At 38.8% G+C, this 19,571-nt stretch overlaps 1 protein-coding gene across 2 annotated transcripts; it reads right to left on the reverse strand.

The window, feature by feature from the left end:
* Nucleotides 1–12,944: 12,944 nt before the first annotated feature.
* On the reverse strand, nucleotides 12,945–14,784 carry LOC124308897 (autotransporter adhesin BpaC-like). Of its 2 annotated transcripts, XM_046772058.1 has the most exons (4): nucleotides 14,651–14,784; nucleotides 14,346–14,444; nucleotides 14,004–14,261; nucleotides 12,945–13,141 (listed from the first exon to the last, which is right to left on the reverse strand). In XM_046772058.1, exons 1-4 carry the CDS (start codon nucleotides 14,736–14,738, stop codon nucleotides 13,044–13,046), a joined length of 543 nt encoding a protein of 180 aa, XP_046628014.1. In that variant the 5' UTR covers nucleotides 14,739–14,784; the 3' UTR covers nucleotides 12,945–13,043. The 2 variants fall into 2 exon arrangements, with proteins under 2 accessions (XP_046628014.1, XP_046628013.1); XM_046772057.1 differs by having other exon boundaries at nucleotides 14,004–14,444.
* Between the last annotated feature and the right edge of the window lie 4,787 nt (nucleotides 14,785–19,571).

Genomic DNA, 19,571 nt, shown 5'->3' on the forward strand with positions numbered 1-19,571 from the left:
TTATTCGTGCGGATGAGAAAAAAAAAAAAAACGTCACCAGGAAGATGATTTAATACAAATTATATCGAGCGGGAAGATTGCAAGTAAATTCTAAAAGATATTGTTCGGTTTATATATATTTTTTATTACTTGTATTACAATAATTATGACGGTCAGAAAATGCCGTCAATTTACGCCCCTCTCGTTCTGATTATAACATGCGAAATATTAGTTCTGAAAAAATTGAGAGACAAACGGCATTAGAAAAAGTGATTAAAAAAAATAAATAAATAAACGTTCATGCCTACGCGTGTTATAATTATCTCGAAATAGAACGATGAATAAGTAAACACGCATTATCGGTCAAGTTCACATCCATCTAGTCCCTAGATCTCAATTTCGCCGTTGAGGATATTCGTGTTGTACTCGCATTCACTCGGGAAAATCGACAGAGATCGACGCCTGCCGAGCGGCTGGCATACGTGCAGGTGAGTTGGGCAAGTGGCATATCTTAATCGCTTTCACGAATACGTTTGTAACCGGCGATTAATAGTCGGCCATGTTTCTTTATCGAGCCATTAATTCCACTCCAACTGGACTTCCTTTTACCGTTCGAATAATACCTTTTCTACGTCCAACTGCTCGTAGTACCCATATTGGAATAATAATAAATAATAAAGTTGAAGCGATGAAAAGGATTCCAGTGAAAACAATTTTTTTTTCAAGGGTTTATGTTTGTTTATCATACTGTATACTTTTTCGCAATCTATATTTTAATAGGTACGAGATCCTCGTGCATTTAGGATTTATCAGATTATTCTTATTCCATGCTGAAACAAGTTTCTTTTCATCTTTGAATTTCCAATTTTACAACATCACGCCGATATTTATTACAATAATCAAAAATCAACGTTCAATTGATTGCTAAAAAAAGATGCATTGCATGAAACGAGCCGTTGTAAAGTAAAATCGAACAAAACTTGTAGATTTTTAATAATTTTGAAGAGATCCGTAACAACGCATCGATATTCAATGTTTTGTTTATAATTTCGGTATAATTTATTTGTGCAGATATATTCACAGATCTGCTTATGCTTACGAATAGTACAATAATTTGATAGAAACACAGGATGATTTTGTCATAAAACAAATAGAACCACGATGGGTAAAAGCTGCCAATTCGCATAATGTGAAATTTTTACCGTGAATTTTTAAGGGTCGGAAGGGTGAAAGCAGAGAGTTAGAAACAAAGGAGAATAACAGAACTAGGCGGAGAGGAAAAATATAAGCAAATAGACAAGCGTATAACGAAGCTTTGTTTTCTAGCCCCGGAGAACCGGGCCGCATGTAAAAGCTCGGGTGCCCGTAAAACGAACCGCGTGCTTATTTTTCCGCATGCTCAAAAACCGGGCACCGTTCGCACAAAAGATATGCAAATTGGCCAAATCTGTCAACCTCAACGTTTGCCTTACCCGCCTACGCGTACCCCTAACATATTTTCTTGAAATATATATAACCTGCTATCCGGCTCCCGACTCAAAGGTAAAACGACTCCGGTTTCTCCCTCTTTGTGCAATTCAACCTTGCACCCCGAAAACCGTTATTCACCCGCCCAAATTTTCGCGGGAAATTATACCAAAGTATACCGCGTGTCTGATGGTACACTGAGAGAAATTTTTAGTTCCGGTTACCGCTGAGTCCTCAACTATTTTCATTTTTTGCCACAATCGAAAAATTCTCATTACGATCGCTGCTGCTACATTTTCTTGCAACTGTTGCGAAAATTTAATGCTTGTGCGAGAATAAATTGACGTTAAAGCCTTGCTTGACTAGAAAAGTAGAGTAAACATCAGAAACTGATTTTGCGTTGCAATTACCAAAAAAGGATCGATAATAGCTCGTTTTTCGTAATCCCAACAATATTCAAACATTGTTTTCAACGATACCTGTTTTGCTGAATTTTTCTAGTTACTGTAACAAATGAAATTCTTCTCACAAGCAGTGTATATATACGTGGAAGGCCACAACCGCCAAAAATGCGATTTCAGTGCCAAAGGGGTAGATCATTTTTTTTTCCGCTATTTGCTCTGAAAATGATCAAAACGTATTATTCAATCAAAATCAAGCGTTTGAAAATATAAACGCAAAAGACCGTCCGTTAGGCAGATACGACCTTTTTCCATTAATAAGCACATGAAAAAGAACGATCCAAACAGAAGGTTGTAACAATCAGTTTTTTTAATCCGCAATCGCTCTAGAAACCGCTGAAACGCATAAATAAATTGAAGTTTGCGAAAATCCAGAAATGATATTAGAAAATTTTCAAAGATAAAAACAGAAGGGCGTTACCGGCATTCTTCTTTTTTTTTTTGGCAAACACTTTGAATGTGATTTCACATATACCTGTGTATACAAAGGTGTATACAAAAACTAATCTCTATTGTATATGAGAACGATTTGTCAAACCTAAGCAGTTTGTGTTTATATTACGCTCTTATGTGTCCATAGTGACAAGTAATAACAGATTCTTGTTCAGCGTTCTCAGTCCGTCAGTCTTGTCGAATATTTGAGAGAAGGAAGACGCAATGAGATCTTGGAAAGTACAATTATATAATTAATAACTCATTCCCTATATCGAGGACTACTGAAACGAATAAACAATTGATACAAACAAAGTTATACAAACGAGGATGTCTATTTTCTGAGCATTGATTATCCAAGTCGTCAATTATTGGAATGGAAAGAAATAACAATAATAATTTTTGGTGGTTATGCCCTCACGCTATTATCGTGGTAAATCATTTTTCCTAGTAAGTAGTAGCAGTAAGATTCCATTTAACCCTAATAAGTGTTATTAAATTTCAACGTTTCTGATCATGTTTTCATGTCTTCAGCTTAGATAATAAAAATATACATATATGCAAGTATATAAAGTCACGTTCCGTTGAACGTTTCTAATAACGACGGTAAAATAAAAAATAAAATGTAAAAATTATCCACATAGTAGAACGATTTTTGTGGAACACGTTTAAACTCGGTGATAAAAATTCTTTTCCTTCAAGTACGAGCTCTTCAATTTTTTTATCTTTACATATCGACGAGAGGAAAGTCTTTCGATGAAATTCCGATTTCACTTTCAATATCTGACTCTTCGTCAATGTTGGATATACGTGAAAAGTAACTTATCGATTATCGGAACGACTATTGAACGGGAAAAATCACTTATCGCTTTCGGAGGGCGAGACGTGATGCCAGGCCGTGTAGGTCGGACAGCAGAGTCCCGGGGCGTGTATAAGGTTCTCCTTGGCTCTGATAAGGGTAAGTCGATATCTTCCTAATAGCTACTTCCATTGTGCAGGGAGCCCCTTTGTTTCCCGAGTCTACTATGCCCCGAATTAATGACGAGCTACCGGCGGCCCAACCACCCGCGAAAAGGCGCGTGCCAAAGGAATTGTTGGCTTTCATATTGGCAATTTAGCTAAGCTGTTTATGGCCGGGGTGTATACGCGTATAACGGTGGGTAAAAGGTATACGCGGCATCTGATAACCAAGAGCCTTGAGCTAGTTTGAATATCAATTCGCTTCTCCGTGGAAATAACTCGAGTTCTTCCTTCTCTTTCACCCTTCGAACTCTGAAGAATGCTAATTACCTTTTCGCGTCTCGGATGAAAGACCAACTAAAATTCGACATTGGTTACTCGAAAATTCGGAATGAAAAAGAAAACGGGAAGAGAGACTGATCAAAAAAAAAAAGACGAAGTAAAATTCGTTAAACCGAATTCTAAAATCTGAATGTCAAATTAGCTGAGTCTGGATTTTATTCTAACGATCTTTTCTCGATACGAGAAAAAAAACATTACGTTTCTCGAATTCAGAGTGAAGAAAATTCACTTGCTCATATTGTAGATGAACGTTTTGTTTTTATTTTTATCAAAATTGACGAAATGGCGATTTGAAAAAAAGTATCGAACTTAGCCTAGTCTTCTGCAATTATTTCGTTGAATAAAAAAAATAACAAGATTTCAATAAAAAAAAAAGCTTCCGAAGCAAGATGAATAATAGCGTGAAGAATGGAGTATCAAAAGTTGAATCTGACAGCTTGAGAAAACTCTTCTTTTAAGAGTATACACCGTTTTGAAAAAACGCGTTTAAAGTCTCGAGTGCGAAATTTCCACGTAAATTGTCTACTTGCGATCAATCGGCAATGCCAGGTCCATAAAAAATCCGGTCTCTACTATCGGATAATGCAAAAAAAAAAAAAAATCATGTTAATGTAAATATTTTTTGAATATTTTAACGATCCGTTAATCCGTCCGTTCTTTATCTTGACAGCACATTAGCTTGTTAGTTAATAACGTGAAATTTTTTTCACGGCTGATTGTTCGCTCATCTTCAGAACGTTTCAAAGCCGAACTATAAATAACGTCTTTAAGTATAAAAGCGATGAGCGTGATTTACGGTAGGAAAATTCGAAGCGGCTATCAGTCTTCTGCGGGTAAACAGGCGTGTGGAAGAAATCGTGAAAAGTATGCGAGTGCACAAAAGCATGAAAGCTTTAGCAGAAGAAAGATTCCACAGGCATCTCTTTTTCCTCAACAATGACCGCTCTGCGAGTATCTCGGGATTGTTAATCAAACTTTTTCAAAGGAAACGAACTCTATCGTAGACTCTTTCCTCGAAATTATCTCTACCGTTAGAATATCACTCGTTGTATTATTGCTGTAATAAAATATTAGTGCGAAAATAAATACCGTAAAAGCACAATTATCGAAAAAATTGGTTTGTAAAAATATTGACGTTAGTTTGGCGTTATTCGTTCTTTAAGGCCGTGTAGTATTCAAACCCTTAACGATCGAGCAAACTCGCCCTTTTCTGCCGTTCGTTTGTTTATTTAATACAGGAAGAAAAAGGGTGAATTTCCTCCGTCGGTAAAAGTAGAAATGCTACATGACCTTAATTTTTCAACCGATCACCTTCCATCGCTTGTATAAAACCTCGACATCCTTGACCCAGAAATAATTACCACAGATTCAGTTATTACAGAGATCCGCCAGTTTTTATTTACCACCGTCAATCACGATTCCGACTGCAACGACCTTCGTTAAGGTGAGCCGAAATTGAAACAAGAATTGAGGAAACGCGACGCCAAGGACCAATACCAACCGGATCAAGCATTGCTCTGCGTCTCTCTGCACCGCGGAGGAATGCCGGATCGACATTCTGTGGGAATTTGCGGATTCCGTGGATTACAGATGAGGCATCCCGGGCAATGGCATCGGGCGTTCCTGGACCCCGGGAAACGCGAGGTGCTAAGCCACTTAACCGTCTTCGAACCGTATCCACCTCTTATATTCTCCTCGTAACTCGTACCGAAGCTACGGAAAAGTTTCCTCTTCTATCATATAATTATAAGGGATTCGATCATTGTGTTCTAACATAATAACAATGGGACTGTTGATGAATCGAGCAAACTTGGGACCATTATTTTTCATTCTTGATCAATTGAAGAAAGAGGTTTGATACAGATTTACTGCTTGGACGGTCTCAAATCAAATCTGTTTTTACATTTTTTTTTTAAAGAAGATGAAAACACTTAGAGAAATTTGAGTATCGGGACTTTATTATTTATAGTTTTAAGAATATTTCACAATTTTTTCATTGATATTGATAACAGTATGGCGGCATGGCGCATATAAGTAGCAGCACATCTCCTCACATTATTGTTCATCTAGTAAGAGATTAGAAAAAAAATGTTATATCAAAAACACTTTTTTGGTCAATGCTCGTAGCCCGTTATATACGATGATGAACAAAAACTTTCATTTTTCGACCAAAAAACTGCTATAACAATTTTTATAAAAAAAATTTGGGATTGATTTTAAAAAATCCAGCCACGACATTGATTCGATAGACAAGTTTCAAAGATGGTGTCAAAATTTCAAGACGATTGAATGGAAATTAACCGAGAAATCTGCGCTACCGGATTCAAGACGTGGTCGTTTTCTACTTATACGCGCCATGTCGCCATTTTATTAATAATTTCGATGAAAAAATTCTGAAATATTCTTGAAACCATGAATAATAAAGCTCTCGAACTTGAATCGATCTAAGCATTTCAATTTACTTAGAAAAAAAACTTCTAAGAACGGGTATGATTTTAGATTATAATCCCCTTCACATGAGTAAACAGTTGTTCATCATTTTTGATTAAACTATGAAACTAGAATTTGTCTTCCTCAGCAGCGGTTCGTGACTTTGAAATAACGAAGCTGATAAGCATCTTCTTGAGTACCAACACGATGTTAAAAATTTTAATCAGCCTATGTATAATACTCTGTTTTTTTCTTGTTTTTTTTTGCGATAACGCTTCACGTGTTGGAGTCTGAGTTTGACGCGAGTTCAGCTGACCCTGGATAAAAGCCTGCATCCAGAAGTTTCACGGACCGAAGCCGAGCCGTAACGGGAATAAAAGTGCAGAAGAAAAGGTGCTTCAGTTCCGGGTTTATAACGACACGGAGTTGAGCTGTTCCTCAATTGTAGCAGCGAGGAGATACTTCCATGCTTTTCAAAGCGGTAGGTGGGCAGGTACGTAGTTTGCGAACTCGTCGTCGGTATTTGAGAGCCAGTTGATTGCAAAGTGTAACGAAGGCAAAACGGCGAGATCCAGGATCCGAAACTACGGAACTAGACTCGTATCCGATCCGCGGTAGGACTAACGACGATGACGAGAGTCCGGAGGAACTTCTCGCGATATCCGTTTCTCCAGCGTTGGTTCGAAGAAGAAGGGAAAACTGAATAAAAGAATAAGCGAAGCCAATAAATTCATGCGCGTTTCGAAAGTTCTGATCGGTTTTTGGGGACACGGAGGACACTCCGTGTTTTCTCAGATCGTACACAGATGTGTTAGAAATAAATCACGGCATCTGAAATGGGAGGGACTTCCCCTTACATGATGGATTTCCTACGCGCCTGTACATGGTTTGAATTATTATTTTTTCGAGTAGATAAAAGAAAAGTTTTCTGCAGCTAGAGGAGGCGAACAACTTCCTCGTCTCTCGGAAACAAAGGAACCGAGAGCCGAGAGCCGGTGCAGTTAGGCGACTTATCAAAGTTAAGAAAAGGATGAATGTTGGAGGTGAAATATAAGTATACCATACCGAGGCGCCGAAGCTCAACGTTTTTGCTGTAATAACTCTCGGATTCACGGCGGGCGTAATGAGAATCTAAAATCAAAACTTAACGAGAATTGATTACCTCGTAAAATTAACTTCCAGCTGATGGAATTATTGCGAAAGCTTGATAGGTACTAGAAGAATTTACACCTGCGATATCAATTCGCGAAAACTAAGTTCATTCGCGTGTATGTCGAAAGTGTTTCGATAAAAAGTGCTTTCAGTTTCGTGACGAGCCGACAGGAATTGTTGGACAATTTTTCATTCGACATGTTCGGATCAATCGTTGCCGCAACACGAGTGAGTGAAAATACGAAAATTGTATCGAATTGAAAAGTATTAGGCAATTTTTAACACTTTGATACCGTAATGAAAAAGCAACACAAACGAGCCGAGTAATTGAAACTTTGTCGGGGTGATTGATTATTTCGGTAATAATAGGGGATTAATATAATCGAACGCTGAAGTGCCGAGCGGTGAAATTGAAGGAAAACACATCGTGTGAAAATTTGCTGCGCTGCATTCAGCTCCGGTCGTTTTACCGTGAAAAGGACGGTGATTGTATCGTTGATTTTCATCGTAGACAAACGGGGTTATATTCCAGCACTTATTAAAATTCATAAAATCCTATAAAAACTCGTCGACATTCAATGCTCGTTATTTTCCAAAACGGTTCGCATCGAGTTACGATTTAATCGTAAGTTCGGTCATCGGTGGCGATACTTTTACTTCCAGCGAGCGTCGAGGCGCCATGGATTCAAATTCTGAGTTAGACATCCGAGGCAGCGAGCGATAAGTTAGCTTGGGGGACCGGAACGTCGAGGCAAAAGCTCCTTGGGCGATATTTGACAAAAAGTGAAATTTGCCGGACAGCTGATACAGAGTTGTTTGTTCCGAAAAGTATCGGTGAAACGTTTGCCTTGCGGGTACGCCTCCGGGTATCTATTCATACACATCCACTTCCGACAATTAAAAGTAGAACAAACAAAAATCCCCGCGGTTCGAACGCGAATCGAGCTAATAATAACGGCCGAGAACCGTCGAGCATTAATTAACCAAGGCTAACGACCGACGCTTTGGGGCTTTCAGACCCGGTTCCCCGAATCTTTACCCGAGTCATGTTCATGCGTGGGCATATTTAAACCTCGGGATGCAAATTTCGTCGAATGTGAAAATTTCTCGCCGTCGATGATGACGTCACGGTTGACGCCCTCGTTCTCGGTGTCACCGAGGAGTGAGAGAGGGTGTGCACAGGGGTAAAGTACATCCCGCTAATACGGCGGGGAATACACGCCCTTCGAGGGGCAGAAATCGAATTCCCGAAAACTCTGAGCCAATATCGAGTCGCTACTCTCCTTCACGGAATTCGGAGGAAAGCTAAGAGGGTGAAATTTCCCCGTCGAGAAGCACGTTTTTTTCACCGAAACAAGGTTTGGAACAACTTTTGCTCGCCTGCAGTTTTCGCTCGCGCTTCGAAGCTCTCGTTTCGCGAGCTTATATTCGCCTCGCATAATCCCGCCGGATTCCGCAATTCGATCAACAGTCTATGATGGTCTCCACGCGGACCGCCTACCGTTGGTAATCGATTATACACGGGAGGTTGAAGGGGCGACGGTTCCTTCAAATATTTGACTCGATCAGCCGATTTCCCCGGGGGTGAAACTTCCCTCCCAGCTTCGTTTGTTAAATGGCAACACGCCGTTATACGCGCTACAGTTGCTGATAATCGGCTGTCTATTTCACAAAAGATTCGCCCTGTTGTCAACGGAAGAAAAAACAAAAAAAAAAAAAAAAACAATCGAGAAATTTTTTAAGGAGTCGTTCGAAAAATTTGTAACAAATACTGAAAAAAAATAAATGAATAAACAAATTGTCGTAAGATCCGAAGGAGGTAGAAAAATATTTAGAGGCCGCTACCAGTTGTTGTAATATTTTTTATTTACTTTTATGTGTACATCTTACAGATTTATACATATTTATAATGTTATTTTTTTTTTTTTCGTATCACGGTTTAATTAATCATTGTTCGTGAAAATCAGTACTGAAAACAAAATAGTGACATTAACGCGATGCGATATTCTTATTTCGATAACAAAAATTGTTATCCAAATTTCGCCGAGACGATTATTCTTTCGGATAAAAGACGAGAACAGTCAACTGCGGAATTGTTAGGCGCAGTTTATTGTTCATTGGTGAACTATTAATTGGACCACGATACAAAAAAATAAAATAAAAAGCAATAAACCAATATATACACAAGTCCGTAAAGTGTACACACAAAAATAAATAAAAAATATCACAGTAATTGGTGGCGACCTTTAAATATTTTCCCGCCTCCTTCAGGTTTTATGAAAAAAAATTTCTCAGTATTTGTCACAAATTTTTCGAGTACGCACGCGTTTCATTTTCATCCTCCAATATTAGTCGAGTTTTTAAATCTTCTTCCAGGAATAAGTCGGACTCGATCCGAACGTGTCTTACTCAGACATCTCGAATACTTGTATAGCATGCGTCGTCAAATGGATACCCAGGCTTGATCCAGCTTGAAAGCACAGACATCTTACCGTAAAATTCGCGTGAGCTTTTAACCTCGCGTCGTTCAGAGCTGGAGCTTTGATCCTCGACGATCCTTTGAGCCGAGTTCGGCAACGCGAATGACACGTGTCGCAGTCACCTGTCGTTTTTCGAAAGACACGTTGTCACGAACACAAGCTCAGAGTTCAGCCGGTGAATCATACCGACAAACGAAAAACAAAATCAGTTCGAGAAAGAAATCCGCAGGATCATCCATCCTTGCGGGGGGTTGAATATCCGGCGATCCCAACAGCGTCTTGATTTCGAATCCGAGGTTCATCTTGGAACGTGGGAAGCCAATTAGGAGTTCAGGTTTTAATTTCCATCGACTTTGGGGCGTGATTCGAACAGAGTTATGCCTTTGTCAAGCGCAATTCGAGCCTCGGACGAGTTTCGTCGACGGCTTCTGCAGCCAGTCTTCCCACGACGTCTACGGAGCCCAGGCAACCGGCCACGCTAATATAATATTATCACGTATTCCTCAGTCCCGACGTGGTGCGCTCAAGATCTGGCCTAGGATTATCCCTACCTGCAGGACTAGTTGATTTGCATGCAAAACGCGACGCTGAAGTAGCTCGGAGTGATTTCCCCGGCACACTCGCTCCAGCTGCTCGTCTCGACCGAAATTCAGGTGCCTCTAATGGCGGAGCTCGGTTTTGGCAGTAAGAACCGTAGTCGGGATGAATTGACGGTATGTTTCTTTTTTTTTTTTTTTCTTATTCTCTACTCCTGAAAACTGAAACCAATTGAGAAACCTTAAGCGAACCGGTGTAATCCGCGACTGAATCGTGGAGAAAAAGAGTAAAGGACGTTGACAACTTTTTTCTAAAACGTGATTGAGGTCGTTTTGGCGATCGACGAAGGACGAAGATTAAGATGAACGAAGTGAAATGAAGGATGGATGGGAAGGAATCAAGCGATGCGAAAAACGGACTCGTCATTTTCGCGCGATTTGTTTTTTTTTTTTTTTCAGTCTACTCGGAGGCTCAATTAATCAGTAGCAGATGAATGAATATAATCGGCCAAGGATCGTTAAGATCGTCTCGTGACTTCGGAACTCGGTGTGGCTAACAGGCAATCTCGGGAAGAAGAAGAGTTTTTTGTTCTTTTTCCCACTTCTCGTATCGGGGCCAATGCGATAATAATATAAATCAGCATCGCCTTTACGTACGCGATTAGGACGCTCGACGAATTTGCTCGTCGATCGCCGGCAAGATCGATCCATCGGCACTTGGGTTTGGCTGATTTCGAATGAATTACGACCGCGTGGGTCGCGTTGGAAACTCATAAAATTCGCACTTTCTTTTCGGAAACAGCTGACCCCCGTAGAATTAAAGCGGCCGCCTTGCATCCTGTGGAATTTCTTTACCCGTGAAATTTTCTAGCGTCCAAAACGCTCGGCGGACGAACTACGTTGTAAAGTGGATCCCGAGTTCACCCTCGGGCGTTGCTGTTACACTTTCACTGTCTGCTTTTAGGACCAGACGGAGAAATGCGCGTTTGTGGCAGCATGTAATTTTCTGTGGAATCCAAAGCCGGTTATTATATCTTCTCGGTAAAATAAAACTCATAGCTGATGATCTTGTGCATCTGGTTGTGGTTTGTAACGCAACTATCGACATTTTCGAAGTGATCAATTAACCAGTGGCACTTGTCAGTTTGGATTCTTGACGTGTAAAGCCCAAATTCACATGGAATGCTTGCGGTCTGTTTTTTGAACGAATATTCGAAAATTAACAGAATGCCTTGTCGAACAGGCGTGAGCGGTGAAGAGTGGTCCAAAAAAATTGACTATTAGTTTTTTTTTTTATTTGAAAGTTACACGCTTAACAGTAGTAGAAAATGAAAATAAGACGCTTGTTATAATTTATTGTTTCCTGAACGCAATTTTTCCATCTTCCATTTAATTATCATGACACAATAATTTTAGTTATTTCTGAATTTTGTAATCACTCAGTAACGAAGCGATGTACATAAGTGTCCGATACGTATTTTTGTTGGGACTTTTATGCTTTACAAAAAAAGGCCTCTTGCAATTTTTTCATAACCCAACTCTTTAAAAAGTTATTCAAGGTTAAAGTTGAAATCGTATAAAAATTTCCTGTTTTTCGAGATTAACAACGAAAATATAATACTAGATCTATCACAGAATATTGTGGTTTTTCATCTCTGTGAAGCATTTCAGCCGCTATAAAATCATGTCATTCGATTAACTGTCAACTTGAGAAAATTTATTTTGTAATTATTGTAAGTATTATTTAATATATATGTGATTCCAGTTTATAAGCACCTTTTTTTAGCAAAAAATTAACCGTTGAGGAACCATTAAATACTCAGATTAAGGGCTCAAATTATGACAAGCGTCTTATTGTCTATTCCTACGACTATTAAACGTGTGATTGAAAAAAAAATACTGCATTCATTTTTTTTTTTTCAATCACTCTAGTGAAAGCTCTGGAGGGATTCGGTTTAATGATCGCCCATACTTTCTCGGTGAAAAATAAACCGCCATTATGCTGAATAATGACGGATGAACCGAACAATAAGGAAGACGGAGAGATCGAAGAGTAAGAGGTTTGTAAAGGAGTGATCAAACATATGCACCTGAATATTTTATTCTCCTGCAAAAGCTTTTCTTCGAACGACAACGAGTTCTGGCATAAGTTTGGAATTTTTTCAACGAATGGAAACTCGATGAGGATAAATTGGCATTGTTATCGTATGGCTTCCATGGACGATAAAATCCGATTGCCTTGAGGTTACCCTCCGTCTTAACTCCCCCCCTTTCAGAGTTGCGAGACGAGTGTCATGGTGTACTACACGCAGATACATCGGCTGCACGTAAACTCGCGTAACGACGTCGTTTTCGTTTGATCTCAATTTCATCCACGATACTTTTACCTTCAACTCATCTGCGTCACAGTCCGCGTACGAATAATAACGTCTCGTTTCGACTGGGCAAGACCCTTCGCTTTATCGTACATTCTCGCGATATCGAGATAATAAGAAATCACCGTGGCAAGAAGATTGAAAAATTCAGACACGAACTTGTCAAGTACCTTTGGTATTTCCCATAGTGGCGACTATGCAGAGCTTTCGATTGATTTTTGTATAAAAGTAAAATATCTTCCTCGAGATGACTCACAATCAGTCACGATATTCTTCATCTTCGTACAATTCCGTGCGGAGGTTTCTTAATTATAGGATTTGGAGCAAGAGTCGGGAGGTAATATTTTATTTGTTTATCAATAATGTAAATAGCATTGTCTCGTATGAGAATCGTCCTTAAAAGTCGTTGGCTAGCTTCATTTTCTACTTCTAGATCATCATACGGAGTGCAGTGTCTAGTGCCGAGTTTAATTCTCCTGCCATTTCAGCCACCATGCGTCCTCCGATACTCAATAGACCATTGGATTCTGAAGAGAAGGAAACATTCAAGTAATGCAACTCGGTTTGCTGACGTAGGTAAAAAAGAGAAACAATTCTACGATATTAAGACTGCCATCGGTTAAAAATATATCTGAACAGTATTGGTTACGAAAATTCAAATCCGTATAGTTCGAGCATCCGCATTGCGTAAGTACATCCAGAAAAATTTCTAAATAAATTACATTTACACGAGAGGTTTGAGAAATTTGAAAAACATTGCGTGTATTTTTGCAACAAAGTTTAATAAGATTGTAAGCTAGCTGTTGAATTCACAAGGAACAACGTGTGGCAATTCCATTTTACTGTACTCAAATTGTACTCTTATCTCCATATCTGGTTACAAAGTCCTGAGTGAATTCGCAAACATTATCAAAAGTATACATGTAACATTAGTTATAACTAACACGTGGCTGGGATACTTGCAGTTCAACTATCTTGACGCGAATCTCGTGCGGGAAGCCGAACTATTCCTATTATTCGAACAGTTTAAGTATCCAGATAAATCAAGCGGTGTAACTAATCGAATAGTTTGGATAGTTAGGACAGTACGGATACCCAGGGATACTCGAGTACTCGAACTATCCGGATAGTTCCAAGATCCGAATTTGAAGCTTTGCGTCCGGTGGATCCGGGCTTTTTCTCGTAATCCAGTTACTCGAAAAATTAGTAGTTATAATTTTATGTGACGAATCTATCGTCGCACGCGTACTGTAATTTATATTTTTAGTAAACTTTACAAAAATATGATGCAGGGTAATCCGAAGAAACCTCAAATCAACTGTAGAACCGGATGGTTCTACGATTTTTTCACAGCTACTGATTGTGAGCTTGACTCACTGGAACTGGAACTGGAACTGGAACTGGAACTGGAACTGGAACTGGAACTGCCTGCTTTAGTATCACCGCCGGTTTTCTTGTCTGTGGAGCTCGGCGTCGTAACCTTGGAACCGGTTGTGCTGTTTGTAGGAGTCGTTATCGTACCATTCGTACCGGTCGTGCTGTTTCCACTACTCGGTGTCGTACCATTCGTACCGGTTGTGCTGTTTGCAGGAGTCGTTATCGTACCATTCGTACCGGTTGTGCTGTTTCCACTACTCGGTGTCGTACCATTCGTACCGGTTGTGCTGTTTCCAGGACTCGTTGTCGTACCATTCGTACCGGTTGTGCTGTTTGCAGGAGTCGTTATCGTACCATTCGTACCGGTTGTGCTGTTTCCGGAACTCGGTGTCGTAGTGTTTGCACCAGTCGTGGCGTTTCCGGCGCTCGGTGTCGTAGAATTTTTGGCCGTATCTTTGGTAAAAATACATTAGAATCGTTAATGTTTTGCCGGTAAAATGGTAACTCTGTTACTTCAATGTAGGGAAAATACGAGGAAGTGTTTCACCGCATGACGATGTCGGTGAAAAAGTTTCTTGGAGGAGAAATCCTTTTCTCGAATTACTTTTCACAATATGTGAGCAAGCGATACTCGGTTCAAAGTAATGTTGTCTACTCACCATCCTTTCCAGCAGAGATCGTGTCGCAGAATTGGAAATATACCAACGCTGCTAGGAGAACATAGACAATTTGCTTGGTGGTAAACATGGTGTAGCACTCGTAACAAAATGCTTTGCACTGAACGTCGGTCGAGAGTACAGTATATTTTATACCCGTACTGCACTCGCTTTTGCATCTTTGATAAATTTACCCAGGTGCAAGTGCAGAAAAATATCTATTCAATTTTAATCACCCCACTATTCTTCCATATAGTTAATTCATTGATATTTATTTGTTGCACTAATGTCTGAATTCTTCCACTCGCCTGATTACGCATTTCGATGTTTCATCCTCAGTTCGTAAGGAGGTTCCAAAAATTAGGAATCGCTATACTTGCCCTCGGAATAAAATACATGCACGTTTCATATTATCGCAGCATTTGAGCCACGCTATTCTGAGCAATGATCGTTTGGAATTCTACTAGTTTGGGGCTTTGGTACTCTCAAGGATTTGGTACTTAATGTTAACGGACATTTTCTGAAAATTTCTCATGAGAATCCTTCGATCGTCGTTATACCTTCGTGTTTTTATCTTGCTCTTGTTTCTACTCCGTGGAACTTTCCACTTCTCTACAATAACGTCTCTGTTCTCATTATCAGCATCGAGAGGGTGGAGAAATATTTTATAACACGGGATATGTTCTGGGTAATTAGGGAGCACGCCGAGCATCAATGTGCCTTAAAAAATTGTTGATAGTTTACATATTTCTAATAAATCATACTCACAGCATGCTAGAACTTACAGTGACGAAACAACTACGTCTTAGATTAAAGCTTATTATGAATATTTTTCTCGTGATCTGTTTTACGCGGTTCATCATTATCATTGAATATGAGGTATTATTGCAGATGTGATTCCGTCATCTATTCAAACGTGGATTATACGTACGCTCTGATACCGTACAAAGCCAATTACGTACAATTCAGGTATACCTAAGTATACAAATAACACATTGGCAGTCTGTAAAGTTAATTATTTTTCCAACTCACTGAGGCAAATAGCCTTAATGAATGTGACTAACACAGTTTCTCTGGCGTTAAATAGTATGTTTTCTTCTCAGTTTTTAAATGCCTTGTTTTGATTCATTCCATTATTTTCTGTCTCGTTTGCAGGATCGAGAAAGTTCTGTTTCGATGTTTTTTTTTTTTTTTTTCTAATTATTTTCTTATCGGCCACAACAAGGTCATTCTAATAAATGAAATTTGTTGAGTTGAATAAATCCTGAAAAACATTTCCACGAATATTCAATACCGAAGAGTTCCAACGAATTAATTCCGTTAGCGCGAGCAGTTTTTTCTCTCCAACTATCGACGGAAGTTTATGAAATCGGTTATTTCACAGGCTTCGTAGCCATCTAAAAGTTCATAGTGGATGTGCGAGTGAAGCCTGGGAATGATTAAACTCGTTTTTTATAGTCTTATAAGTGTTCAACAATCTAAGACTTGAAACAGGACAGCGATTACTTGGGTATTCACTTTTATGCGTCTAAGAAGTGAGAGCTCATAAGATTACAGATTATAGAATACACTTATTGAGCTTAGTAATCATAACTGAATATAAAACGCGTGTCAGTAACATTCACGATGGTTTCAATTGATAAATCATTATTTGGAGTTTCAAAGAATAGTAACTGTTCTTCTTTTTTTCAGATTTTAAGTAATAGTAATTCAAATCTTCGATTGCTCATAGCGATTTCGATTATATCAAGATCCTGTATTTATACCTACCAAAATTCCTATTGAAGTTGTTCTGCTGCTCTGAGAAATTTGTTCAGGTTAGAGTTCCGACGAATACCTGCGAAGTTTGGAACTTTTAGTCCAGAAATTTAGTTTGTGAATTCGATTAAAATAAACTATATTTTATCGACACTCTTTCATTTCAGTGTCGACGAGTGTTCAAGTTCCGCTATTGTTATACAAAACGAATATTACGCCTGTTTTCTCTGGACGCCAAAACAATTTTGGTAAATTTGATTTTGTAAATTGTTCACAGAAAACAGCTATGTTTCTCAAGGGCCACCTGAATTTGAAGCCATGTTGATTCAACTGATCTGCGAATCCGTGAAATTAGATTTTTGATGACTTAAAAAATCTGAAAAAATTGTGCTCCATCCTCGCAATGTGTAATTTGATTGCTCAGGAAGTTAAAAAATCGGGAGGGTTAAGCTGATCGGCTGTATGATTTCACCATACTGTAAACTGCAAGATGAATCGATACTCGAAATTAAATCAATAGTCAAAAACCACTGGCATCTATGCTGCCTGAATCAGATTTGTGGGTTGTTAAATTGGTGAAATTCTTCCGAAACAAACGTGAGTCAATTAAAAAGTTTGAAATCGAGCAATTGTTTGCAACACTTGAAGTTGATATCCACTTTGTGTATCGTTGCAAAGGAAAAGTGAGCAGCAGTTGAACACGGAAGAATGAGTATTCCAGCAACGAAACTATGCGGTTATCGCATGGTCTGAATTATTGGTCTTTGTTTTAAATAAGGATTTGAACCGATATGGATTAAGATGCATTCGGATAGGTAGGAGTCTTTATGGCTGCGAGAGGACTAATAAAACGTGTAAAAGTGGCACACTTTATATAGTTTCAACTACATGCTTTATTGTTGATAGCTGATTACAGAAGTAAGTTTTTACAAATGAAAATGATTAGAGTACAAATATCATTTTCCTTATTCAATAAAATTTCTATAATAGTAAGTACATGAATCAGAGTAATACGTACACATTAATTTAGAGTAACACTTAAGAATATTTAAAATCCACCACGTGTGTTAACGTTGACAAAGCAAAAATGAACATCCTAATGATTGCAGGTGCATACTGACGTGCTTCGAGATATTTGGAACGCCAAATATATTCGTTGGATTCATAAATATGAAAAATGAGTGAAAAACCATTGAATGAGAAAACAGAAAAACGAATCAACATAAGTATAATAACATGACCTAATCAGCACGAAAACATGAATTTCTTTGATGCACAGCTTTTATACTGCTCGTTCGACGTCGCTTGTATCAAAGTACCGTGTGCCTTATGATGCTGCCTGAAGAATGTCTCTCTAGATCTTTATTCTTGGTGATGAAAGTTGGAAATTCGTTACATCTGTAACTGAAGTTCGTGGGTTTAGGAAAACCGCAATATTTGAAGCATGAAGAAAAAACTGTTGATGAAGTTAGTCGAAGTGATCATATGGCACAGGTGACACATGAAAAAAAAGTAGCGAATCACTTGCGTCTCAAGAAACATTTCAACGCAACATTCAAGATTTATTCCAATGAAAGATATTTTAGTGAGCGGTCTCGATAAATGACTGCAGGTTAGGGATCAATGATAAGATGTCATGAAAAACCACGGAGGAATACTATCCTTGATTCATTTGTACAGACCTGCGGGTGATGATATTATGAAAATGAAAAGTGCTGTTGATACTATAGCAGATTATGATACGTTGGCAATATTAGGCTCCGAGAATGACTGTAGAAAAAGTAAAGATTATTTGACTCCGTAAAGCAGTAAATCACAAAAACGACATGTTGAGAATTGTTTTGTGTATGGTAAAAAACACGATCATACAGAAGAAAAGCCAAAACGGAAAAAAAAATGATTCACATACACCATGACTGTTTCCCATTTCTGTGTCAGCAGAAGATTATGAACGAGAGAATTATGACTCGATAGCTGTTGAAATGGAAAATGGCACTGGATAATCACGCGGAATATTACGAGCTTGGATGCGATAAGACTGCAAAATAATGACTAAACGTCTATTGACGTTGATGGACGTCTCTCTTTACCCCGTCAGAGAAAGGGTTCAGATTAGACAATCCACTGCCATGAACTAATTTAATGACAAATATTGGTGAAAAGTAGAACAAAAATGTTCCAGTATCTTTCTGGGTGAACGAAAACTTATGAAAAGAAAAGTCACTCACATGTATCACCGTCTTTCTGCTTGCTTCCGCCAGTTGAAATACCTATACCATCGTGTGATCCAACAGAGAGCCGGCTAATGGAATAAAAAATATTCGTTCACAATCATACACAAATCTTGCAACGACTTTGTGAAAGATCGAAAGCATGAAAAGGAAAAAGTCACTCACGTTGCTGACCGTTCTTATCTTCTTTTTGCCAAGGTGTGGAACCATCCTTGCTGTCACCGGCTAATGAAATTAGAAATATTTGTTTACAACGATGAACAAATCTTGCAATGTCAATGTGGAAGATCGAAAGCGTGAAAAGAAAATTGTCACTCACATTTATCACCGTCTTTCTGCTTGCTTCCACCACTTGAAATACCTATACTATCGTGTGATCCCACAGAGATGCCGGCTAATGGAATGGAAAATATTTGTTTACAATGATGAACAAATCTTGCAACGTCAATGTGGAAGATCGAAAGCATAAGAAGGAAAAAGTCACTCACATTGCTGACCGTTCTTATCTCCTTTTTGCCAAGGTGTGGAACCATCCTTGCTGTCACCGGCTAATGAAATGAGAAATGTTTGTTTACAATGATGAACAAATCTTGCAACGTCAATGTGGAAGATCGAAAGCATAAGAAGGAAAAAGTCACTCACATTGCTGACCGTTCTCATCTCCTTTTTGCCAAGGTGTGGAACCATCCTTGCTGTCACCGGCTAATGAAATGAGAAATGTTTGTTTACAATGATGAACAAATCTTGCAACGTCAATGTGGAAGATCGACAGCATAAAAAGGAAAAAGTCACTCACATTGCTGACCGTTCTTATCTCCTTTTTGCCAAGGTGTGGAACCATCCTTGCTGTCACCGGCTGATGAAATGAGAAATATTTGTTTACACTTATAAACAAATCCTGCAACGTCGATGTGGAAGATCGAAAGCGTGGAAAA

The sequence above is a fragment of the Neodiprion virginianus genome, chromosome 7 (assembly GCF_021901495.1).
Source record: "Neodiprion virginianus isolate iyNeoVirg1 chromosome 7, iyNeoVirg1.1, whole genome shotgun sequence".
NCBI classification, from domain to species: Eukaryota; Metazoa; Arthropoda; class Insecta; order Hymenoptera; family Diprionidae; genus Neodiprion; species Neodiprion virginianus.

Excerpts from the sequence above, each read along its gene's own strand:
- LOC124308897 (XM_046772057.1), bottom strand. The coding sequence starts at position 14,738 with ATGTTTACCACCAAGCAAATTGTCTATGTTCTCCTAGCAGCGTTGGTA. Across the intron at positions 14,445-14,650 it reads GATCTCTGCTGGAAAGGATG|ATACGGCCAAAAATTCTACG; the intron begins GTGAGTAGACAA and ends TTTTTACCAAAG. Across the intron at positions 13,142-14,003 it reads CAGTTCCAGTTCCAGTTCCA|AATCCAATGGTCTATTGAGT; the intron begins GTTCCAGTTCCA and ends CCTTCTCTTCAG.